A 27,587-nucleotide genomic window follows, 5' to 3' on the forward strand; every position below is an offset into this window, starting at 1 on the left:
ATTATTTCACAATAGTCTTGTTTATCCATCGAGTGAACGTACACAGATAATACAAGGAGCATTCTGGCTCCTCTTCTCAAAGTGTATGCGTATTGTGTTTTTCTCTGTCATTGTTGTAGAACAGACTATTTTGAACTACATGAAAAATTCAGTGTTCAATCATTCTTTCCAACCACAGGAATATTGCCAGGCAGGTTAATAATCAAGACAAAAACATGAAAAAGCCCAGACTCAACATAATGCCATGCTTAATAAATATTACCTTCATGAATAAATGCTAAAAGACAGGTCATTAGTCCAAATTTGTTATTTAAAGTATGCCAAACACCCACATCTACAGTGTATTAAGAACCTACGCCTTATAGGTGACCGGTAGAAATAACTTGGACAAAACAAAATATCTGCAGACATCATAACTGCTATACGGATTTCTACATTATAGATACAAATATATTTGTATAATACTTGTAGTAGTATTTTGTCAGAACCAAGGTACAGAACTTGAAAGAAACAGAAAGAAGCTAAATAAAAAATCAATTCTTACCTAGTAACTTGTGTCCCAGTTACATTCTCCAACATGTCACAGAGTGTGAGAAATATCCCTCTCACACTTTTCAGTTTCTGAGATGCATCAGAAATTGGACAATGATAAAGAATTTCCTGCTGTTAAATGAAAAGAAATGGAAGTGATCAACCCCCTAAATTTTCCAACCATTACTTTCGTCATGGAAAGTTCAGGCTTTGTACTATTAAGAAAAGAACAAAAAAATGAATCCTTTCAGCTTCAGGGGAAGTTTTATTCAAACACAAGAAGGAAAGTATGCCTGGAATTTTAACACATTACCTAGCATGTAAAACACTGCATTTGAAAGTCAGTTACAAACTGTCAAAATTGGTCATAATGCCAAAATGTATACTGACTAGGACACTGATTATTTAGAATAATTACAATTAATTTCATTGTTTTAAACTTTAATTTTTTTTACAATAAATTCTAAGAATAGTATTTTATTGTAATTCATTCCTCAAATTTTCTTATCTCCTGGGGTAGCATATCTGTACAGATACCACATGTAACTTCTAAGAGTCTTTAAATTTAATTACTTTCATTACTGACATTTAAAAGATAATCATCATCTTTGGTGAATTCATTAAATCTCTATTTAAACATAAGACAGTACTATAATTAAATTTATGAAGTAAGAATACAAAATCAAAGTGGTGCAGATAGAGAGAAAGCAGGATTATGATATTATAATATCTTATCTGTCTTAAATTTAAAAGGGTATTTTTTGCCCACCACAAATTAATCTGAATTCAAACTTTAAAAGAAAGCACATTTTAAATTAGGGAAAAAAACTAGATCTATAAGATATTCACAAAACGCTTAATATTTTTTTTGTTTTCAAGAAAAGCATGTTCCAAGGAAACAAACAGTTTTTATAAAATAAAATAAATTTCAAAATCAGGATATGCATTTGTGCTAGATCTTTTACACAAAGGGATGAATTATTCTGTACCTCACTTTTTTGTTGTTAAAACAACATGCTGTTTTTCTCACAAGGAAAATTAAAAGCAGGCAAAATAAAAAATTTTTGATGGAAATAACAGAATTCAAAGTAACTCTGTTATACTATTTAATATTTAATACCCCTAAACGATTAATACAGTCACTACTGAAAGCCCAAATTCCTAACATAGATCTTTTCCTTGGCTCTCTCACTAAAGAGTGTTCTACATCTTGTTTTGATCTCTCTTTACAAGAAATAATTATCTGTCCTAGAGTCCATGTCTTGGCAATTTTTACATCAAGACAAATATAAATAATGATAAACTGGACACATCATTTTTAATACTTATTAAGCACATTCACTATATGCAAATTGCTATAGAATATGTTGGCCAAATACACTCTACCTAACCATCAAATTTTCTTGCAATATTTCTAGTGTAAAACAGTTATAAAAATTCTATCTTTAGAAATTAAGCCAAATATCAGTTAAGATCTTCTGTTATGCTTACTTAGTAAAGCTAAACCTTGACTAGTAAATATACTTATTGCACTTGGCCAAATACCAAAAACCAGTTTAAACAAATAACCATATACTCTTTGATTAGGTTTTTGAAATTTTCAAATCTTATAACTTGGAGAAGATAAGTTATTAAATATGTAACTCACATGAAAACTAAATGACCCCTATGACATTTTATTGTAAATTAAGTCATACTAGTAAAAAAGGTCATTTGAAAAAGTCTCTATTCCAACCTCTGTAGCAACCAGCCTAGAAAGCCTATTAAGGACCTGGCAAACTCAACAGTTTCTAACCAGTTTAATTAGCTGTATTTTTAGGCACTTGTTAGTGGCATGCATTTGCAGCAGCTTCCACTCTGTTCAGTAAGAATAAAAAGCCTCTTCTAATTACAATGTTGATACAGGGCTGTCAACAGACAGAAACCTGTTCATGTGAGAAGCATCTACACACTTTCCCATGGAAAGAAAGGCTAAGACGACAAAAGGCCTCAGCAGTATTCTACTCCAAGGGATCTAGGAAGTTTCAGAGTATTACCATCCTGGGATTTTGTTGTATGTTTTTAATAATAAATGGTTAAATTTCTCATTTGTTTTAAAGGTATAAGAGACTAGTAGTACATGCAAGAATTCAGAAAACAGAAAATTATTAAAATACACATAAGTAAATCCTTTCTTTTTTGATATACAAAAAAAAGCAACACTTTTGAAAAAAAGTTAAAAAAAAAAAGCAAGACGAGGAAACACTCCTTGGATAAAATGGCTTCAGCAATGAGAATATAGGCTGCAAGGATTTCAAAAGAAAAGAAGTGTAAATTAGGTAAAAACTTTTTAGATCTTACTTGTGCTTGAAGCATTATGGTAAACTAGATGCTTTGAGAGATCCTTATGCTAAAAACAAGTAGAGTCCTTCCTAGAACATAACTTGTTGTGTTGCTAGATATGTAAGAAGGACATTTTCTCCGTACCCTTTCATTCCCCTTCCCCAGAACTGCAAAGCAAGCTGGGAGTGGTGAGTGGTGGACCGAAGGACAGAGGTGGGGTTGTTTTGAGGGATGATGCCGACAGTAGTGTCAGTGAGGACCCTGAGTATTGGATTAGTGGCTAAGTAGGTAAGCTGAACCTAGCACCATTTTGTTAAATCCAGATTCTTGAGTAAGGCTGAAGTACCCTAGGTCAGTGGCAGAAGCAGAAGCGGCAAATTCTCTTTGGAGGATGTCATTCCCACTTTTAAACCACAGGACTCCCAGTGATAAAATCAAGCAGTAAGTTTAGTCAGTGATCACCCAAGGACACAAGAGGCAAACCACCACAAGTCTGAGCACTTATGACTTAGAGTTGGTAGAATGCGCAGATAAAGGATACAGGAGAACAAAGAATATGCACAACATACTTACAGAAATAAAGTATAGAATCACTAAGACAAGCAAGCAACAAAAGACTACCTGGAATATCATGGTAGATTTGAAATAATACATTAAAGAGTTTTCAGGAATTCCTGTAAATAAAAAGATGATTGCTTAAATAGAAAACACAAGAGAGAAATTACAAACAGTTTGGACACTGCAGAAGCAAGAAATTGAACAAAGAAATAAGATTCCTTACAAATGAATGACTGACAGTAGACTTCTTAATAGCAATAACTGAAGTCAGAAGTCAAAGGAATACTATCTTCAAACAGATTAAATAACTTTCTACCTGAATGATATAAGCAATAGCACGTGTTAACTTCATCTTCTTTTCGGCCAGACAGGAGAACTCCATTTTCTTACCTCCTTCCATTGGGAGAGACCACATAACTAGTTCCAGACACTGGAACATGGACAAAAGTGATGTTCCAATTTTTAAGCTAGGACTCTGAAATGTCACATCAGATATTAAATGTTTCCTCTCTTCTCTCATTGGTGAACTAGATGCAAGTGATCTACGGCTCTGAAGCCTTTGGAAATCATGGGACCACTAGAGGAAGGGTCTAACCACCGAGCAACATGAGCAGGAACATTTATATTGAAGTAAGAGATAAACTATGATGTTAAGCCACAAAGACATCAGGGTTGTTAATAGCGATCGGCCTATTTTCACTAAATCAGTGTAGAATTAGAAAGCACCTTTCAAGAAGGTGAAAACATCATCATCAGATAAATAACAACAAAAAGAATTTATCATCAAGAGACTTTCACTAAAAAGAAATGCCTAAAATATACATCTTAAGAAGAAGAAAAATGATCAAATAAGGACAGTTGGAGTTATAAGAAAGATAGTAAAGAAAGTGGTAAGCATTTATGAAAGTTTAAAGTTTATGACATTTATACATTATACAGCATAATATATGATATGCATTTTATAATGTATTACTTACATATTTTATAATGTATACAATGTAACAATAATTAATAGTAGTAGCACTAGTATAATTACACTCAATTTCTGGAATTTTAAAAAAGTGATAACACTAAAATACTGAGGAAAAACAGCATGTATGTGAAGAGGGGAAAGGGGAATTAAGGTGCACCAAGGGCCTCGAATTTTTTTTAAATTTTTTTAATGTTTTATTTATTTCTGATACAGAGAAAGACAGAGCATGAGAGGGGGAGGGGCGGAGAGAGAAGGAGACACAGAATGGGAAGCAGGCTCCAGGCTCTGAGCTAGCAGCTGTGAGCACACAGCCTGACGCGGGGCTCGAACTCAAGAACGTGAGATCTGACCTGAGCTGAAGTCGGAGGCTTAACTGACTGAGCCACCCACGTGCCCCTTGAATTATTTTTAAAAAGACTTAAGGTACTATTTTACAGTCTGCTAAGATAATTATAATAAAGTTTTAAGAGCAAATCACTTAAAAAACAGAAATAAAGACCAAAGCAACCAATAATAGGTAAGAAATATATTATGGAAAAAGTCGTTCAAACAGAAAATTTTAAAGAAGATGGTAGAAACAAATTTAAATATTTCAGTAATCTGTATAAATGGACTCATTAGGCTTGACAATTAGAAGACTGTGTAAGAGACATTCCAAAATGATAAAGACACAGAATGACTGAAAAAAGTGATTATTCACTTGGAAGACTATACAAGATCCGTATTCTTTTTCTTTGCACCTTTGAGAAGGCACTCACCTCTTCCTTTGATGCTTCCGAATCAAGCTGAAGTGTGAGATACATAACAATATGAGGAGTGTTTAGGATATTTTGCTGGATACCTTCAACCTCTTCTCCCCATATAAGTTTGACTAAATCACTTGTGTTCGACTGTGCCTTTTTCTGTTTTGGTTGAGTTGTTTCCTTTTTCACAGCATATGCATTCTCAAATGTCAGTTTTACCTTTAACAATTAAAACACTGTGTTGATTTCTTTAACAAGAGAAAGTAAGCTACAGTTTTTACAAAAAAGGGCCTGTACATGCATAAATATTCAGGTACACATAGTATATCTAAAAATCACCTAGAATGTGAGCTCTCTATGGCAAGGACTATGTAGTCTATTTGTATTTCTATCTCTAGCTTGTAGCCTAGCACATATTATTATAAATATTTATTGAATAAAAATTCATAATTATGTGTACAAAAAATCATTATTTAATTACTGTATTCTAAGTTACTGACAACAAAAGAAATTGCCATGGAAAAACAAGAATTTGTATGACCTCATAATTTCAAAAAGAGTTAACACTATTACTACGAATGCTGATAGCACTGATTCATCTGGGAAAGGGAAAAGGAAGATTCAGGATTAAAAGGAACTTCATAAAACCAGATTAGCTTTCCTTTCAAGTAAGGTGATATTCAAACATTTTTCTTAGACATTCTTTGAGGTCCTTTAAAATAAAGACCAAGGAAAACTATCAATGTCCTGGACCTTGGATCATGACTTTGAGATTATCAGGCTTATCAAGACAGTTTTATTTTCATTGTTGACAAGCCTGGGAAGAGTCCAGAATGTGGCATTTTCCAGTTGTTGAAAGGAAGCTTCCACTTCTCAATTACATTTCCTTGAAAAAGGAGATATATATAGATGCCAATTGGCCAAAGATAACTCATTCATTTTAAAAAAGCACCAGTGTGTATCTTGACTAAAAGAAGTTTTCACTAGATATAGCTAATTTGGTGTAATAAGGACATCATCATAAGCTATATAATCACAAAGTATTCCTGTGTTTAAAATCTTAACAGAAAATACATGAATAAAACAGGATACTCTAACTGTAATAATCTATAGAGTTTCAAACTTAAATATTAAAGTGTAGTGACTCTTTTAAAATTAGGTTAAATTTGAAGTCAGAAAATAAATACATGCTTTATCAAGAAAAAAGAAGTCTGCTCAATATATGTATATTAAATCATCACACTGCATCCTTTAAAGGAAATCATGTACAACCTAAATATATACAATTTTTATTTGTCAATCAAACCTAAATAAAGCAGGGGGGATGTCCAGCCAATATTTAAAAGGAGATAAAATTATACATATTAAGTTATATTTTGAGAGAAAATCTTTAAAAGCTATTATCAAGATAGTAATAAATAATCCCTAAATAAATTTTAATAATTTATTATAAGAGGTACCATTTTTAAGGCCAACTTTAAATATGTGATGAATACTAACATATGTAGTCACTTTTTAAAAAATGAGCTTTATATATTTATATTTTTTCATCAAAAATATTAAGCATATTATTTTAAAAAATTCATTCATAATCCTCCCAGCCATCCAATTGTTGTTAATATTAGACTATAAAATAAATGTGTGCTGATAAATAAAATGTTCCAAAGGAAAAATATCTAAATATCCTTTTTTGTTGACAAGGAAAGACTATTTATGGTTGTATTCAATTTTGCTAACCTGTAGCTGTCTGTGGCATTTCAGGGGCACTAAATTATCTCTGTCTACCTAAAGTGAATTAAGTTAAATAAACATCTTTTCTAAATTAAATCTCAGATTTATGTTATTTACAAGTAGAAAAGTGACATGAGGTCTAAATTCATCAATATGTATATATTCAAAGTAAAGATAAACTGATCAAGATCAGCAGTAATCTGTATAGAAAGTAGGAGGGGAAAAATTCTTCATAAAATTTTCCTGAGGTCTGATAATCATGCTTTTCTTTACAAAGCATGTAATAGTATTCCAAACAGAAAAGATCAACCTTTACTAAATTTTTCATGTTTGCTATAAACCTAATGTTGAAAAATGGGCTCTTGATATTACAGCACTGTGTCAAAAAAAGGCTGGGTAGAAAATTGGTATATGGGGGGAGAATATTAGGCAAACTAAATAAAAATATTAAAAATTAGAGATCCTATATGGGAACAATCAAGCAATATCTGATGAAACTTAATATAAGGTTACAGTGAGAGATAGCTGAAGAGATGTTATTTTAGAAAAGATCTTAGGAAAATTTGAAAACGAATATGTGGTGTGAGGTTCTGACCCATAGAACCAACAGGTAAGCATTAGATGGCCTGAAAGACTGTGTTCTGAGGGTTCTATCCGTACTTGTGGGCAGTGCTCAACATATGTATACAAAAACAGACATACAAACATAAGCATAAACATATAAAATCCTTGAACAAAGATCTCATGAAGTGAATGGTTTGGTGGCTGAGGGTCCTTTTATCTGAGAATGAGAATTTAAGTGGGTCCAAAAGAAAATATATGAGAGCCTTCGGTGGTGTTCCTTGAAAATGTGAGAAATCTAAGAATTTGGGGAAATCTGGAACCCAGACCTTATGACAGGATAGATGAGAGATTTTGAGATTGTCCCCATCAGTGGGCTGTGGTGAGGAGCCATATACATAAGTGGAGTGGAGAAGGCGAAATCTGACTGCAGGAGGCACAAGACGAGTGACATCTTGGGAAGCAGGTGTCACAGCGACAGGCTGGTCTTTTGGGAGTGTCCCTGAGAGATACGCATACCAGTGGTGAACAAGGAGAAAGGTGGTCTACAGAGAGAGAGACATGTTTCAGAACAGGGAGGGCATCGTTTCCAGCTGAGATTCTTGTGGGTGGAGAGGTCAAAAGACCGGGTGTAACCAAAAATGACAACAGGAAATAAAGTGGTAAACTCAAAATAAAAATTCACTAATTTTACTTGAGGCAGCAACAACAACCTAAAATTTAAGACTAGTTTGCTATGCTTAGTGAAAAATGACATCCTTGAAAACTAATGTTATACTTGGCAAACAACTGCACTTCTTTTCTGTGGTGTAAGGACGTTTCCCTCTCACAATGTCAAAAACGCAAACAAATACACAGACCGCAGAACCATCCATTAAAATTCTTTTAAGAACGATTTTAGCCACCATTCTTCTGATTTAAGTAAAGTTAGCTTCAAATGCAAAGATAATTACATTTTAGCCAGACATTCTGAAAAGCATAATGTTAGGTAGCTCTAAAATGTCAGGATATCTGGTTGCCTTGATAAAATGAAAATGGGTGAGACAAAATTAAGAGTTAAGTGCTATTTTTAAAAAGAGGTTGATACACATAATATTAAGGATATGTGTTTTATAGAAAAAAAAACTTTTACTAAGAAACATTTAATATAAAATAGTTTACAGGAGACTTCTTATAAAAGGGTTTTCTTTTGTCGTTCCTTTCTAGATGTTACCTGTGACATGTTTTATCATTCCTCGTTGTGGGTCTCCCTCAAAACGTGTGTGTGTGTGTGTGTGTGTGTGTGTGTGTGTGTGTAAGCGCAAGCGCGTGCGCGCCAATTTCCCATCCTTTCTTTCTTCCTTTCCTTCCCGTTCAGGAGATGATGAGCCCTTCCTCAGGGTCTGGCATGCTCTCTAGAACTCATCACTTCCAAATCTTGTTTCCTCAGTTACCACCTCTCTACGGCTATCTTCAACGCTTCCATGTAACCAGCAATGTCTCGTCAGCCTCTGTCAAACAAGCAACTTCTTTCTCTCCAGGCCATCCTCTTCACAGATGGGAACCAGGAGCTTGTCAGGTTCTGAAGCAGCTCCAAGAGCTGACCAGTCTCCCACCTCTACCTCACGGCCCTCGTCGTCTCTCTGACAACCTCTGGCTACTATCTGCATATCTGGTCCTTTCTCCTTTGTCTGATAGATGCTTTGAAAATTTCTCCATCAAAATTCTGAAGGAATTGAGTCTCTTTGAGTCAGCAAATTGTCTCTCCTTGATCCTCTTCTCTTTTGGGCAATCTCACTGATTACTCAGACAAAACCCGGAAGGCACCTTGCACTTTCCTCCATTCTTCAGGAAGTACAGTCTTCTTCAGTTCACATTATTTAAAATCTAATCTACTCCTTCCTCCATATCCACAGTCCACACCTTGTTCAGGCCTTTATCACCTCTCTTCTGATTGCTGTGAAATCAGTCACCTGGTTTCCCAACCTCCAGTCCCGTTCAGAGTGAAATATTCCTAAAATGCAAATCTGATCAAGTCAGTCCTCGCTTTAAAGGATTAGTTAGTTCTTTAGATATATATCACTTCAGTCTGCCTTAGTCTAGAACAGTTCTCCAGTCTTTTGTCCTTTCATGACAGTTAAATTTTTGGAGACACTAAGACAATTGTTTTTGCAGAATGTTAAAACTTGGCTTTGAAAGAAAATGATTTGGGCTTTTTTATATCTCACCTAACATACAGGATTCACCTCTGCATCTCATTCTGGTTTCGGATGCCATAGCAGCAGCAGGTAAAACACTTTTTCTGAAACAAATTCACTCAGTTCTGACCCAGCAGGAGTGAAGACCCACCCAGGTTTTGTCACAAAGGGAAGGATTGTGCACTGGAGCCAGTTTCAGTTCCTTGAGTTAATTCTACTGTCTTGGAGAAATCATTAAATTTCTCTTAGATTCTTTTTCTTTACATATAAAATAGAAATACAATTATTGGCATCTTAAACTGTTATATGGAATAAAGAATAAATAAAATTGCTAAAGGAAACGATATTAACAAAATCCCAACATATGCCTGGCACATACAAACACTATTTCCTTTCCCAATTCTACTCCTAACCTCCCTGAACCTCCTAGTTGACAGGGCTGTTAGTGAGAAGCTTATACTTTTCCCTATTTTTAACACTAAAAATGTGATTTACCAATTAAACATTATTTCTAGTTAGAAGAATTTTTACTATGTTCTAAATCATTATTAAAGACAAATTACCCTAAATGCTGCCTGCTTTTGAGTATGACACAGCCATAATACCAATTCTGCTAGTAAAACAAACAAATGCATACATTTTTATACTCAGGGGGTTAAACCAGAATAAAATATTCGAAAATATTAATAGTAGATATCCTCAGGTGGTGGGATTTTAAAAGATTTTGTCCCTTAGGTCTTCATGTTTTCCAGTTTTTACAATAAACATGTATTACATTTATAATTAGAAAAATTTAATAATGTACATCTTAAGACAGGATTATATTTTCAAATTATATAGTGTCAAAATCACTTTGAACTTACATTAAGAAAGGCAAGAACATGCGACAGTCCTGGAGTAGAACATATTCTCTCAATATGATAAACTCACACAATTCAAAACAGTTTTTCTTCCATCTTCAAAGCAAACTTCTTCATTTAGGCACAAGATGTACATATTGGCACATAAAAGCTGCGTGTGTGTGTGTGTGTGTGTGTGTGTGTGTGTGTGTGTGTTTAAATCTAGAACCACACTGGATGCAGTAAGATGCTCATGCTGTAAAAGGCAAACCGGGCAAACAGCAGATATGTGACTCCTACTTCACACTTAACAAGGACATGTAAATGGTGGGTGGAATTGGACCAAAATATTTAAATCATTATTTCTTCCTCTTTTTTTCCTCTGAGTGTGCAAGCTGACTTTGCAAATGTTAATTACACCTAAGTATAATGTGACTGCACTGTAAACGTGACTTTTCTGTTTTGGAAGACAGAAGAGACATGGTTGAACCGTGGCGACACTGGCAGACACCGGCACCTGACAGAGGCAAGAGAGGAGGAATGGCAGACGCAGGGCTGACGTACAGCCAGTTTACTTGGGTGAAGCTGGGTCAGTTGTTCAAATGCCGTAATTCTTCATTACTGACTGGTAAGTAGTTGCTATCTGAGCCCGCTGAGGAACCCTAGTACCTTGGCTGACCTCTCCATGTCCGGCAACCAAAGAGGACAACAGTATACTCTATTTCTGCATTAAGGCTGGTGTCTGCCTGATTGTTAATATTTTGAACACCACCTTGTGTCCATTGATATCTCTCTATCCATTCCTAAGCACTCCTGGTCACTAGCTACCACAGTTACTTTAGCACTTTCATTTTGCATTTCCAAAGATAGCTACTTTTATAGAGCATCCATATGTGTGTTTGGTGTGTATGTGTGCTTTAAGAGAAAAAAAAATGAGAATAAGGGAAATGTTATTTCTTAAAAAATAAAGAATTGTTCATTAGGGTCCTATTATTTCAGAATCTCAAATCAGATGCAGGATGATTCTGATTTATCAGGAATTCTGTTCTTCATCCTGATCAATTCAGAAAGTTGCTTCATTCTCTCATAGTCTAATAAAACATCTAATCTATCTAAAGCATATCATCCTTCCTATCCCTCAAAAGAGAGAAAGCTACTTTATTTTTTTATTTTTTAAAAAAGTTTATTTGTGTGTGTGTGTGAGAGAGAACGAGCACACAAGCTGGGGAGGGACAGAGAGAGGGGGAGAGAGAGAATCCCAAGTAGGCTCCACACTGTCAGCACAGAGACCAATGTGGGGCTTGAACTCACAAATCATGAGATCATGACCTGGGCTGAAACCAAGAAATGGACACTTAACTGACCATCTAGGCACTCCAGCTAATTCCTGAGACTAACAAGAGCAGAGCATTCATAAATAAAAGTATAGAACTTTCAAAACACATCTAATGACCTAAATATGTCATCTATGATACAAAATGTCAATGCTTAGACTATCAAAATAACTATTATGAAAGAGATTTACTTTTACCTACAAGGAATGAAAAATAATTCACTAAATAGCTAAATAAGAGCTAGGGAATACGGTTAAACTAGATAACAGAAAAAAATCAACAAAATAGTATAGTTTTTTAAATAAACAAAGCCACACTTTAAAAAGCTTAATAGTGATTTTAATAAATCAGAGAAAAGAAAATTACATGACTGTTTAAAACAACTTTTCTAGGAACTGGATTTTTATCAACATACGTGGTAGTTATAATGACAGGTTAGTCATTATAGATCTTTTTATCATTGTTCCTGCTTTACTTAGAAGTTTTTTTGTTTGTTTAATTTTTAAAAATTTTTTAAGTTTATTTATTTATTTTGAGAGAGAATGAGCAAGCACAAGCCGGGGAAGGGCAGAGAGTAGAGAGAGTCCCAAGCAGGCTCAATGCTCAGCAGTGACCCCAATGTAGGGCTTCGACCCACAAACCATGAGATTATAACCTGAGCTGAAATCAAGAGTCAGACACTTAACTGACTGAGCAACCTAGGCACCCCAGGAAGAATTTTATGTGTAGATATTTCTCCTCTTTTTAGAATAATCTCCAAAAGCTAAAAATGTTAACAAGAGCTAATTTATTTTAAATAGCCAAGTGTTTAGGGGCGTGTGGGTGACACAGTTGGTTGAGCTTCTGACTTCAGCTCAGGTCATGATCTCACGGTTTGTGAGTTCAAGCCTCATATTGGGTCCTGTGCTAAAATCTCAGGGCCTAAAGACTGCTTCAGATTTTGTATCTCCCTCTCTGTCTGCCCCTCCCCTGCTCATGGTCTGTCTCTCTCTCTCCCTCTCTCAAAAATAAACGTTAAAAAAACCCACAAAAAAACCTTAAATAGTAAAGTATGTAAGTATAATTCACATTATATATGGTAATTTTCAGAATCTTAAAAAAATAAAACAGTACAAGATGCCCTTATTTTTTGAAATTCATCATAAAATATAGAAAAAGACTGTCCTTACCTGCATAGGTCCAGGAATGCAAGATAGAACCCTCTCTATGTTCTCAGAAGTCACATCCACATCATTCACGGCAACAAGGACATCACCTGAAAACAGTAACAAAGGTTGTATGAATATCCAAAACCCAAAAAGATCTAGAATTAGAACATTAAAAAGCATCTATTCTGACTTCTTCAAAGTACTATGGAACTCATTATGTATTATTATACAGCTCATTACCAGGAGAGGTACCTTTTCTGACATTATAATACAGCCCAACACAGTACCATATCTAAATACAACCTATGGATATTTAAAGAGATGAATTTTCTCATTTTAGATATAATTTGAGAGCATTATGTAAACTCAAAGGACAAGTAGTGCACACTTAGCAAAACGGACACTATTCACTTAAACACACAGTAAAGAAATGTAGCTAAAATTTTAACTCAATCCATGTGGCATATCATAACTCAGTATGCTGCAGTATTCACTGTAAATATTGATCTGTGCCTTTGTTTCAAAGGCCCCAGCCATAACAAAACACACAGCATGTTTTCATAACAATCTCCTTCTCCATGGCTTTTCTTTATATGTGTATGTTTATCAAATTTGGTGGCTTTCATAAAATAAAGATCAATGTTAAAATGGAAATTTACTTTTACAACATAATTAGAGGTAATATCAAAATACCAATGGGCTTTATTAATAGGAATATATATATATATCAAGGTTATTTTTTATCATTCCTTATCAATCATATCATTAGGAAAGGGACCAAATAATTAATATTCACCTAACAAATCCTCATTGAGCACCTGTGTGTCATTTACTGTTTTAGGCACTACAGATAGAGAATTGAATAAAACAGACAAAAATCTCTACCCTCATGGAGCTTCATACACTTTGTGGAAGACAGATAATAAACATGTATACAGATAATAGTGTTGGTAAACAATTCTCCATCAGTCTCTCATGTTTTTGTAGATCTTGCAAGCTAAAGCACTGAAAGTCCTCGCCCTGAATTATTTTTTCAACGATGTTTGCGTAGTGAACAGCCTTGGACAACAGAGATAGTGTTATAGGGACTAATCATCTGAAAACATGTCTAACAAAGCTCTAAAAGTAGGAACCATACATGTATCATCATAACAGATATGAAAATTAATTTTAGAGTGAGTGTAGTATGCAAAATATTTGTTAGGTAGAAAAATTTCTTTCTTTCTTTGATCAATTTTTGAGAGAGAGAGAGAGACAGAGAGAGACAGAGAGAGAGACAGAGTGAGAGCAGAGGAGGGGCAGAGAGAGAGACAGAGACATGGGATCTGAAGCAGGCTCCAGGCTCTGAGCTGTCAGCACAGAGCCCGACACAGGGCTCAAATTCATGAACCACAAGATCATGACCTAAGCCGAAGTTGGACACTTAACTGACTGAGCCACCCAGGCGTCCCGAAAAATTTTTTTCTATAACAGAAGAGTTATATCCACTTCTTACTCTCCCAGCTATTTGTTTTCCTCATGTTTTGTCAGCATCTCTGTGACTCAGAAATGGCAGGCTTCCTGGACATATCACTGTAGTGGGCAGTATACACTCTGGAAAGTTCTTTTTCAACAATGACATAGGAGTCATTAGTATGCATTGTCAAAGGCTGAAAGGAAATGAATTGCATGAATTGGTTTGAATTGTTAGATAAGAAATGGTCTGTGAATTGCTGATGGAAAATTTTATCGAGATACATTCAAAGTCAAATAAAATATAAAGAGGTGAAAACAGCATATCGCAGTGCTTAAATCTGTCCCTCAATGTAAAATTAATCATTTGAAAAAATCCATCAATTTCTCGCATCTACTTACTATCAAATGTGTACTGAAGGGTACCAAGGCCTATGAAAAGATATATGCCCAAGTTTGTTTCCTGTTCTGTTTATACTATATACAAAATGAATATACAGGTTAAGACATTATTTTTAATATAAAAATATTACATGTAAATGCAGGAAAAAGAAAAGATACATATAAACTTTTTGCCTTTGGGCGTATGTGCTTTTTCTTTTTTTGCTTAATTATATTTTCTAAACTGTCTACATTAAACAAATTACTATTACAAAGAGAAAAAATTAAAACTCATTATGTTACCTAAAAAACCCCACCGTGGTAAGTAGGTACACAGAGGAAGCTGGAGGAAAAAAAATAAATCTTGTTAGACGGAGGGACTTATGCACAGAAAGACTGGGAAATATGTATGTGCCAGCGGTGGGACCAGACTGTGAATTTAAATTGGTTATTTAAATTAAGCTAAATTTGACTTCAGGGAGAAAAGAATCTGACTTTTGAAACAGAGTTACCATACTGCTATTTTACACCTTCAAGTTAATGTGTTTACCATCAAGGTATATACTAAAAAATTTTAAATTTTAGAGAATTTTACTATGCATTTTTTGAGCTTCAGTACCAATCCCTCATTTATAATGCACAGGCATAAGCAGAAAATTAAGTCCCTCCTAACCTATCGTTCTAGAAATCCTTGAATAATGGTGAGTCATATACTGTAACTATCATTCAAAACATTGGATTAAGTACAATATCACATTCCCTGATGAAGCTGAAAAAGAAACTAGTGTAAGGTTTTTATTTCTTATTAAAATAGAAAATAATACTACAGGGGAGCCTGGGTGGCTCAGTTGGTTAAGCATCTGACTTGAGCTCAGGTCATGATCTCATGGTTTGTGGGTTCGAGCCCCGCATCAAGCTCTATGCTGACAGCTAGCTCAGAGCCTGGAGCCCGCTTCGGATTCTGTCTCCTTCTCTCTCTGACCCTCCCTGTTCACGCTGTCTCTCTCTCTCAAAAATATATAAAACATTAAAAAAAATTTTTTTAGAAAAGAGACGTTGGAAAAGTTATTGATGACCCCAGCACTATAACCAAAATTATTTTCACAAATTATTTTTAGTCTTTACCTATACTGACACAAATGAGGTATAAACGAATTTCATCCTTTTAAACCTCTCAAGCAGTAAGAATTTTAATGTTAATATGTTGGTTTTGTTTTTATAATGTTTATTTTTGAGGCAGAGAGACAGAGCAGCAGTGGTTGCGGTGGGGTGACGGGGGGCTGGGGGGGCAGGAAGAGAGAGAGTGAGACACAGAATCTAAAGCAGGCTCCAGGCTCCAAGCTCTCAGCACAGAGCCCAACATAAGGCTTGAACCCATGAACTGTGAGATGGTGACCTGAGCTGAAGTTGGCGCTTAACTGCCTGAGCCACCCAGATGCCCCACACTGTTTTTAGATTATAATTTTTATAGACAAATAACACATACATTTATTAAGTTATAATTCAAATAACCATAGTTGGTTTGACATGTTCATGATTTTTTATTTTTTATTACTGAAAAATGTTTAAATAAATGTTTTCTTACTTTTTTTTTTACATTTTTTATTATTTTTGAGAGAGACAGAGAGAGCGTGAGCGGGGGAGGGGCAGAAAGAGAGACACAGAATCCACAGGCTCCAGGCTCTGACCTGTCAGCACAGAGCCCAACATGGGGCTCCAATCCACGAACCATAAGATCATAACCTGAGATGAAGTTGAACGTTTCACCAACTGAGCCACCCAGGTGCCCCTATATAAATGTTTTCATGCACGTAGTTTTTCCTTCTTTTACATCTGGGGTCAGGAAACTTCTGCAAGAGGCAAGATAAGTAAATACTTTAGGCTCTGCAGGCCATATGGTATTTGTTGCAGCACTACTCAAATTTGCAACTGTAGCTTGAAAGCAGCAATAAACTATAAATGAATTCGGCTATGTTCCAATACAATTTTATTTATGAACATTAGTACTGAATTTCATAAAATTTTCATATGTAATAAAATATTATTCTTTTGAAATTTTTTTATCATTGAAAAGGTAAAAGCCATTCTCAGTTTGCAGACTGTACAAAAATGGGTGGTCGTAGGCCTAATACAACATGCAGGCCATGATTTACAGATCTGTTTTAGATTATTTCTTTTGGATAAGTGTCTCAAAATGGATTAAATGGGTTAAAAAGTACATTGTTGTAGCTTAATCCTTATTTCCAAATTACATTTTGAAGGGACTAAATAATTTCTTTTATTTTTACTTCAAAGAGAAATCCTGGCACTTTCTCACCCATTCAAGTGAATACTACAGCAAGCCAAAGAACTTTGTGAATGGAAATCGAACTTGTAGGTCGCAGTTTATCACTGACTGCCCTCTGTTCCTGGGCAAATCATGTAATCCCTTTGGTACTTGTCTGTAGAAGGTATTAACTCTACCAGAAGCTCTCTAGGAAGGCCTAAAAACTCTAAAATTCTATCTTTCCAATGATCTCACTGCTTCAGTTTCTTTCCTTTACTGCTGAGTCAAGTACCACAGGTAAAATGTGGGAAAGAAATGTGAGGAAGGAGAGACAAACACAGCAGAGTTCCCTTCCATGAGAATATTGAAATGTTTCAAGTATTACAGAAGGTGAAAATAAAAATGTGTATCAAATAACAACATGCAAAATATTAAAAGGATAAAACCATCCATTATGTATTCATAAAAAACAAATCCATCTTTTTTAAAAAGCACATCAGGGGTACCTAGATGGCTTAGTTGGCTAGGTGTCTGACGTTTGGTTTCAGCTCAGGTCATGATCTCGTGGTTCATGAGGTTCGGCCCTACATGGGCTCTGACAGTATGAAGCCTGCTTGGGATTTTCTGTCTCTCTCTCTCTGTTCCTCCTCCCCTGCTCATGTGCTCGCTCGCTCTCTCTCTCTCTCTCAAAATAAATAAATAAACATTAAAAAAACCTGCTTTTTAAAAAAAGTACTTCAAATGTTTTACCTAGAAACAACCAGAATGTCATCAACAGTGAAATGGAAAATAATAGAGTACATTCATATGAAGGAATACTACAGAGCAACAACTTGGATATTTCTCACAGATTGTAAGATAAAGAAAATAAACACAAGGGAATACACACTATAGACTTCTATTTATATGAAGTTCAAGAAGAGGTAAAATAAAACAATAAAAAAAGAGGAGGAAGCAAAATCAACTCTGTTGAGAGAAAACTTGACTTTCAGATTACCTTTGGGAGGGGGTACTAAGTGGGAGGAGGCCCCATGGAGACTTCTGGATACTAGAAATGTTCTACATTTTGATCTGGGTGGTAGTTACACAGGTGTAGACATATGACAAAATTCACTGAATGTACACGTAAGATTTGTCCATCTTATGAATGTATGTTATATATACACCTCAAAGAGATTTTTAAAAAGTAAAAAAAAAAAATTCAAAAAATTTAAGAGAGAAATAGCACAAATATGTCATACCAAAAAAATGCTATTCAGTGATTGCATTAGAAGTTACATAATAAGAGCTTAAAATAAAAATTTTAGGGACACCTGGCTGGCTCAGTCAGTAGAGCATTTGACCCCTGACCTCAGGGTTATAAGTTTGAGTCCCACATTAGGTAGAGAGATTACTTAAATATAAAATCTTCAAAATAAAAAAATAAAAACTTTGTGTTATTGTTGAACTGAAACATTCTTCAGGGTTATGTGTGTCTAGAACAATAATGTGTGATTTTTCTAACCCTATCCTTCCCCATCCTTAAAAAACACCTAGTTAAAATGAGCAAAAATGGGTTATCTTGAATTAAAAAAATTTTTTTTTGTCACCTATACCCTAGAAACTGGGTATAAGAGGATATGCTTTGGTCTGGGGATGGAGGCTGGCTATTGGTAGTCAAGAAGCAACCAGCTGTCAAACTTTAGGAAAAACTCAGAAATAAAAATAAAAAATAAAGATGAAAGTTGGCAGTAAGAAGAGCAAAAATGGCACTGAAAAATACAGCAAACCCCCAAAATCCCGGGACAGAAGGATCAGAATAGAATAGAGTTCTGCTGTCTTGAAAGGAAAGAATGAGAAGATTCACTGGTCTCACTGCGATGGCCAACGGACTTCAGTCAAAGGAGGGTCACCCTCCAGCTAGGTAATAGCAGAAGTCACCCAGCAAACTGCGTTACCATGACAAAATTCTCATGATCCTCCCCCTCCCACTCACCCAGACTTCAGTGTGAAATGAAACTATGAAAGAAACAAATGAGAAAAGTCCATCTTGTGGGATTATCAAACTCAACATGACATTAAATAATCCATTATTCATTCCCAAAGTATGCAACCTTAAAAACATACAACATAATCATAAAATTAAAAATCTGAAAAAAGAGAGAAAACAAATCACCCATAATGTCTCCGCACTAACCCAACACTATTAGCATTTTGCTGTATTTATATTTACATCTAATTGTTTTCCCTATGCGTATTTTTTACACAGTTTATACATTTATTCAGTCAATGTTTTTGAGGGCTTATTTATCAACCAAGCATTTTGTTATGCACCAAAGATCAAATAATCATTTTATTCTGACTAATGCTTTTTTTGTAACTTATTAGTTAGTAAGTCATAAATGCTTCCATTATGAAACTGAAACCATGAACCTCTTTTTTCTAACTTTTTATTGTTATTCCATACACATGCAGACAAGTGCACAAATTGTAGCGGTACAACAATAAATTATCAAAAGATGAACACATCCATGTAACCACACTCAGGTCAGAAAGTACACTACCAGTATCCTGTGTATCTTTAAACTATTTTAAAGATGAATAGCAGGACCGCCTAGTAATTTCTTCTTCTCTATAGTCATTCTCTTTCCTCCTATGCAGTTGGGGCAGATGGATTAACCTAGAGGTAAGGCCTAGAAGGTTCAGGAGACTGGAGTGAAGATCAGGGGAAAGGAAACATGGAAGAGAAGGCTCACTGACCATAATCACTCTCTACTAGGTTTCAAGAGGAATGAGTAAAACGGATTTTAGAGATTTGTCTATAAATCAGTCCAATTAGGTACTGAGCAGAGGCCCCAGATAAATATAGATAGTACGTTAGCTGGAGTTTCCCATCCATGGTACCTAAAATTATGGTGGTTGGCAATCCAAGCAGGATTTCATAAGCATGAATTCTGGCCTCCTCTGATGGAATGAAAAGAATAAAACTTGGAGATACTTTACAAAAAAGAAAGCTGAGAACCTGAGAGAATGTAAGCATGCATTAGCTTCTCTTCCAGCTTTCCGTTGCCACATAATGAATGACCCCAAAACTAAGTGGTTTAAAACAATGAGCACCATTTATTATCTTTCCCGGTTCTGGAGTTGACTGGGCTTAGTTGAGGTTCTCACTCAGGGTTCCTCACGTAGTTGCAGCCACATGGTGGTTGAGGCTGGAGTTATTTGGAAGGTTTCTTCACTTGTGTGTGGTAGCGGATACTGTAGAGGGTTAAGGCCTCAGCTGGGGTGATTAGCCAGAGTACTGCTCATGGTCTCTTCATGTACACTGGCCTTGCTCACGGAATGGTAACTGGATACCAAGAATACCAGCAGAAGCTGCATCACCTTTTATAATCCTACCTCTGAAATCACATAATACTATTTGAGCTGTAGCCAAAAGCCCAAGGCACAGACCAGGGGGTGTGGGAAGTAACACAGACACTGAAACTCTCCACGGGAGGAGTATCAACATTACATTGTAAGAAGAGAACGTGGAGATCTTGTTGCAACCATTTGGAACACACACTGCACAGATGCTCTTCCTACATGATTCATCCTTGTAAACCCCCATGATGGCACTTATCATACTATTGAAAGTATCTGCCTGTTTCTGACTCATCTTTTCCACCACAGTATGAACTTCCTAAGAGGAGTAACTGGATCATTAGAGTAATCTTCATATTCCTGACACTTTGCAGATGCTAAAACATTTTATTGAGTCAATGAACAAATAAATGTGACTCAGACTTGAAGAAATATTTTTAGGGGAGTCAGAGTGGCTCAGTCAGTTAAGTGTCCCACTTCAGCTCAGGTCATGATCTGAACCCATGATCACGTTCACAGCTTCAAGTTCCACATTGGTCTCTGTGACAGCTCAAAGCCTGGAGCCTGCTTCAGATTCTGTCTCCCTTTCTCTCTGCTCCTCCCCAACTCGTGCTGCCTCTGTCTCTCTCTTTCTCTGTTTCTGTCTTTCTCAAAAATAAATATTAAAACTTTTTTTATATTTAAAAAAATGTTTCTAAAGTGTTTATAAAAGTTCCTTTATCTAAATCTTATAGGCTGAGTCAACTTAAAAGACTGTCAGCTTTTAGATTTGTTAATAGCTTTTAAATTTCACTAATATATTTTCACATCTGACTAATATAGCTTTCCCTAAGTAATAAAGTTGCCGCTGATGCAAGAATTATATCCAACAGCTAAAAATGTATTAGCAATACAAAATTCTCACTTTAACATATATTCAGAATAACTTTCGGATTTATTTTTTTCCCCTAGAAACTGATGAGATATTTTATGACAAGTACCCTGAAAAGGAAACTTACGTATAACATCACTGTGACTAAATATGCCAAATGAAACAGTTTAAAACCATTCCAAGAACTTAGTGTACTCAGTGCAAACATACAATTTAGAAGTATTTTTATTCACAAATTACATATTTCTTATTATGCTATTGGGTATAGGTCATTCAAATCTAAATTATCACTGTAAAATCAACTTATTTTCTTTTTCTTGTCAGCAAATATAACCAAGATGAAATAAAATTATATAATTCAAAACTCAAAGATTAGTTAAGCTATTCATTGGCCTAAACAAGGCACACACACATTCAACTCACCAAAGTACTCATTTAAAGAACACTATGCTTTGCAGTTCACCATGCTTAAATAATTTCACTACTGTCCCAAATATCATGAAGCAGTCCTTAATCTATTGAGACTTTGGGGTATAATTCTGCTTTGATCACATGTCTCAAAAGGCATTATTAATCATAAATTTCTGCAAACAAGAACTGATGTTCACTAACAACACTTACCAATTAATATCTGACCACTTTTCATAGCAGATCCTCCTGGCAATAGGCCATGGACCACAAGTCTCTCTCTACTGCCCTGTTTTCCAGTTTTTTTCCAGCTCCACTTAGTCTGATGAATAATCCCAACGAGTACTTCCAGAAGCTTCAGCTGCTCTTTGGCTTTGGTCACAGTTAACTTTTTGGGGTTTACATAAATATTCACATCTTTGTACCGCTGTTGGACAACCACTCCTGTTTTCTGGTTGGACTGATGCTTTAGAATGGACACCGGCTCACTGTCATTGCTATTTTTTTTATTGTAGCGCTTGGGTAAAAGACTTTTACTTTTTAAAATTTTGGTAAACCGCTTGAGTTTAGGTTCATACTTTTTTCCTTCTTTGTAATCATCCTCTTCAATTATAATTTCATTTTCACTGAACCTGACATGGTTCACAGTAGGAGTTTCAGGAAGGAGACTTTCTTCTTCACCCTCACTCAATTCCAAATAAAATAATTCTCCATTTTTCTGCACACTGTCCAGCCATTCAGGTTCAACATCACTATGAAAAAGAGAAAAGATAATCTGAATAGCAGCCAACATAAGAAAAATAGTTATGTCTTTTGGGCACAGGTGGTGAAGAGAAGGGGGAGGTGGTGAAAATTCTTTGATTCTATCCAAGTCTCTTTATTATTTCTAATTTATTGTAAATATCAACATTATTTCCTAGCACACTTTTTGTAGAGTCTTGAAGAAATGGGGTTGGAGGACAGGGAATCAAAAAGGCATAGTGATAGAAAAGAAAACAAAAAGGAAATGGCCTCCTTCTAGAATCTAAGGTATTTTTTATTATTACTTTAATTCAGTCCCTGTATGGTTATAGTTCACTTTAGCCAATCTCACTGGACAATGATTTACAGTAATAGCTGATTGTGCAATTATATCCAGACATAAGCCATTTGGAAACTGGACATAAAAACATCCTATTTGCATAGAAATGATTCATCATGGCTATCATGTTAAATGAAAGCTATAGCCTACCACTATTAATAAGATTTGTTTATACAATAAATTTCCAAAAAAAGAAACGTTCACCTCCCCATAAAATCTTTGCTGAAAATGACCAGTTTGTAATCACAGTTAATAATGATTGCTTCCATAGCTTGTAATTTCCGTAAAACTCCTTTTTATGAATAATTGTAAGAAGGAAAGTAAACCACATATTACATAATTTGCCATGTGCTTGTTAAAAAAAAAACTTTAACTGGGAAGTAGGCCACTGAAAAAAACAAAAGTATTGCTATTAAAATTACTGAAACAGTGTTAAAAAACAAAATGCTCATCTTAAGGTAACAAACCTAATCATGAAATCTATCCCCCTGTTGAATGTTATGAACACCTTACCTTTCAAACTGCTATTTTTTAGAGCAAAACTGGTTACAGTGGAAAATATAATATGTAAAGAGGGTCCTTCAGAAACACCAGCTGTAATATCCTGATGTAAAAGGGTATAATTTGTGTTCTAATCATTCTATCAGACAGACGACATTTCTATTTTCTGCAGTGTTTATTAGCAACTCTGGTTCTTTTTAAAGTCAACTATCTCTCTAAAATCTGTGAAAACTGATCCCCTCCAATATGCACTATTCTATTACTCAACTCTGGAACTAACCACTGATCTCATTCATGGTTGGTAACTAATATATAATTTTCAACTATATACTAATGGCAAAAACAAAAAGGCATACTAGTCCCAAATATCAAATGTGTTGCATCATTTTGGCACCACTTAGCACCAGGTATTAACCATTTATCAGTTGGTTTAACCACATCTATCTGTATCCACAGAAATTAGTACTTAACTCTGCAATTCTACTCTAAAGAATCTAAAATTTTCCAACCATAAAAAATTTAGATAACCCTGTATCATAATTTAAAATGGTACAATGTACAGATCATGATTATATATGATTACTTATGAAGATATGTATCAATTTAAAAAAGGAATGAAATTATTTGCTCTATAATCTTACTCCTTTAATCTGGTATGTTATTTGTATTAGAGTATGTGACCCCAAAGAAAAACTTTTCCCCCTATACTAAACAGGAAGATGTTTCATCTTAATCTCTGAAACTGAATGTGAAACCACTTTTGGGCTATAACTTAAAGACTTCTGTTGGTGGGAGGCTGGGGGCACAGGGCTTTAATCATGAGCAAATGAACAGTGCCAGGCACCTGTAAGGTGCTAGAATTATAATGATTAAAATATCAGTTCCTTCCCTTGTCTTGTGGAAATGAGAAAGTAAGAAAGAATTCATAACAATGCACAAGGTAAATTCAAGACAGAGGTCACCTAGTTTAGCCTAGGAAGGAAGGTGAGGTCAAAGAGAATTTCTAGTAGAGGAAACACAGAAGTTAAGTCCCAAAAGAGTAAGTGGTTGGGGAGGGTGAATGGTGGGGGTGAAGAGGAAAAGAGAATCCCAAGCAGAAGTAACAGCATAAGCAGAGGCCTTGAGGGACAGTCTCCATGGCCTAGGTGGACAACCAAAGCTAGTTAATGGTTGCCAAAGTAAGGATAGAGGGAACACATTTCAACATCATAAAGGCCTTTATATTAAAAACCCACAATAATATCAGCTCTCAGTGGGGAAAACTGAGAGCTTTTCCTCTACAGTCAGGAACAAAACAGGGATGTCCACTCTCACCATTGTTATTTAACAGAGTACTAGAAGTCCTAGCCTTGAAAATCAGACAATAAAAAGAAAAAAAGGCATCCAAATCAGCAAAGAAGTCAAACTTTCACTATTTGCAGACAACATGATACTTTATGTAGAAAACCTGAAAGATTCCACCAAAAATTGCTAGAACTGATTACAGCAAAGTCATAAGATACAAAATCAATGTACAGAAATCTGTTGCATTTCTAAACACCAATAATGAAGTAGCAAAAGGAGAAATCAAGGAATTGATCCCATTTACAACTGCACCAAAAACCATGAGATACCTAGGAATAAACCTAACCAAAGAGATAAAAGATGTGTATGCTGAAAACTACAGAAAGCTTATAAGAGAAATTGAAGAAGACACAAAGAAATGTAAAGACATTCCATGCTCATGGATTGGAAGAACAAATATTGTTTAAATGTCTGTACTAGGGAGGCAAGATGGCAGAGAAGGAGCTCCATTACCTCTGCCCACCTGCAATTATCAAACTGAGAAGAATTAAAAGCCACAGCTTTCTGATCTACAAGAACAGAGATGCGTGCACAGACTCCTTTTTGACAACAGCCTCAACGATGCCTGAGTAAGTGTGAACAGGCACCCGAGACTTTGGGGGAGGGAATGCCAGCCCAAAGCGGAGTCAGAGAGAAACTGCACCCAGAAACTTGGCACCAGACTGCAGAGAGCCGTGTGTCCAGAGGCTCACAGAACCGTGGAGAGCTGTGCGGGATGGCAGTGCAGGGTGGCGGCAGTGCAGGGTGGCGCAGAGACCGGGGAAGACCGTTCGCCCCGGACTGAAAGCCACTGGGCGTGGGGAGACAAATCTGTCCCCCTCAGCGGGCTTGTTCTCCCTTGGGCCCAGCAGCTGGCTGACTTCAGGCAGAGCCAGGGGAAAAACTGGCTTCACAATCCCCCTACTCAATCCCGGCCAGAAAGCCGCCTGCCTGCCAGAGATTTTAACTGTGATGGCAGCATCAAAGTGCACAGGCTAAAACTTAGAAACCTGGCAGAACTTAGAAAACTGAAACAATTTGACCCGCCCGTGGCACAAGGAAGTTGGACTCAAGAGAGTGGCTGGCAACACATGGTCTTAGGGGGCTTGGGGCACCACCATTCTTCTCCCCACATCCACTAAGGTGGGGTCTCTGAGAGCAGCCCCTGAGGCCCGACCTACCTACACCAAGCCACGCCCATACACGCTGGAGAGCTGCTGTGGTTTGCTTATTATTTTTAATTGTTTTTTCTTTCTTTTGTTATTATTACTTTTTAATTTTTTCCCTTGTTTTCCCTTTTCTATTCTCCTATTTCCTTCTTTTCTCCCGTTCCCCCTGGAGTCTGGGAAAGACCCACATTTATGCACTGCTGTCTTTAGATCAAGATATTTTTCCCTTTATCTCATCCTTATCTCCCCTCTCTACAGGTTTTATGCTCTCAGACTGTCCTTTATTTCTGACTTTCGCTGCCCCCCCCCTTTTTTTTTTTCCTTTCTGGTCCTCTCATTTCTTTCCTGTTCCTCTTTTTCTTTCCCCTTTTGGTATGCTTGTTTACTTATTCGTCAGTGTGTTTGCATGCTTGTGTTCTCTGTGTGTTTGTCTGTCTGTTTTCCTTTTCAGGGCTACCTCAAGAAACAAGCCAAAGTATACATAGTGGAAAGTCCCAAATATCACTGAGTAGGGAAATAAATTAATCAGAGACGTAACAAGAGAAACCAAAATACACCACACCATTAAAAGAACATCTCCTGAAACGACAGACCCTAGACAATCAAAGAGCCTCCTTCAATAGAGAAATACTAATAGGCACACAGTGCAGAACGAGCTTTTAAAACTGTCAAGAGACAGAAAGCTAGCCAAAATGATGAAGCGAAAGAATTCTACTTTAAAGAAACTCCAGGAAGGAATCACAGCTACAGAACTGCTCAAAACAGACAAAAGCAACATAACTGCACAAGAATTTAGAACGATTGTCAGAAAATTAGTCACTGGGCTTGAAAAAAGCATAGAAGCCGTCACAGAAGATATTGATACAAAGACTAGGAACCTTCAAAATAGCTGTGATGACTTAAAAATAGCTATATATGAGATGAATAATAAAATGGAGGCTGCCACTGCATGGATTGAAGAACCAGAGAGGAGAATAGGTGAATTAGAAGAAACAATTATAGCAAAAGAGCAAGCCGAGAAAAAGAGAAATTGATACAGGAGTAGGAAAGGAGAATTAGAGACCTGAGTGATACAATCAAGGGGAACAATATATGTATCATAGGAGTTCATGAAGAGGAAGAAAGAGAAAGAGGTCATGAAGGAGAGCTGGATCAAATTATACACGAAGATTTCTCCAATCTGGGGAAGGAGAAAGACATTGAAATTCAAGAGGCATATCAAACTCCCCTAAGACGTACCTTGAAATGACCTTCAGCACAACATATCATAAGTGAAACTGGCAAAATATAAAGATAAAAAGAGAATTCTGAAAGCAGCTAGGGATAAAAGGGCCCTAACATACAAAGGGAAACCTATCAGAGTGGTTACAGACCTATCTACTGAAACTTGGCAGGCCAGAAAGGAATGGCAGGAAATCTTCAATGTGATGAACAGAAAAAATATGCAAATAAGAATTCTTTATCCAGCGAGCCTGTGATTCAAAATAGGAGAGATAAAAATTTCCCAAATAAATAAAAGTTGAGAAAATTCATCACCACCAGATAGCCCTACAAGAAATTCTAAGACAGACTCTATAAGAGAAAGGTAGCGAGGAATATAAGACATCAGAGACATTAATACAAACACAAACCCTACAGAAAACACAATGACTCTAAACCCACATTTTTCAATAATAACACTGAATATAAATGGACTGAATACTCCAACCAAAGGACACAGGGTAGCAGAATGGATAAAAAGACAAAATCCATCTATTTGCTGTCTAGAAGAGACTCACCTTAGACCTGAAGACGCCTTCAGATTGAAAGTAAGGGGATGGAGAAATATCTACCATATGACTAAAGAAAGCTGGAGTAGCCATACTTATATCAGACA

At 35.9% G+C, this 27,587-nt stretch overlaps 1 protein-coding gene across 1 annotated transcript in view; it reads right to left on the reverse strand.

Moving 5' to 3' along the window:
• Positions 1 to 27,587, reverse strand: part of INTU (inturned planar cell polarity protein) — an 81,160-nt gene that overhangs the window by 40,066 nt on the left and 13,507 nt on the right. Inside the window, exons 2-5 of the mRNA XM_029941177.1 lie at positions 21,851 to 22,389; positions 12,939 to 13,024; positions 5,143 to 5,346; positions 545 to 663 (exon numbers count right to left, since the gene is read on the reverse strand). Of these exons, the coding sequence (XP_029797037.1) occupies positions 545 to 663; positions 5,143 to 5,346; positions 12,939 to 13,024; positions 21,851 to 22,389 (948 nt within the window). The remainder of the gene's footprint in view (positions 1 to 544; positions 664 to 5,142; positions 5,347 to 12,938; positions 13,025 to 21,850; positions 22,390 to 27,587) is intronic.

This window comes from Suricata suricatta, chromosome 1, assembly GCF_006229205.1.
Source record: "Suricata suricatta isolate VVHF042 chromosome 1, meerkat_22Aug2017_6uvM2_HiC, whole genome shotgun sequence".
Classification (NCBI taxonomy): domain Eukaryota; kingdom Metazoa; phylum Chordata; class Mammalia; order Carnivora; family Herpestidae; genus Suricata; species Suricata suricatta.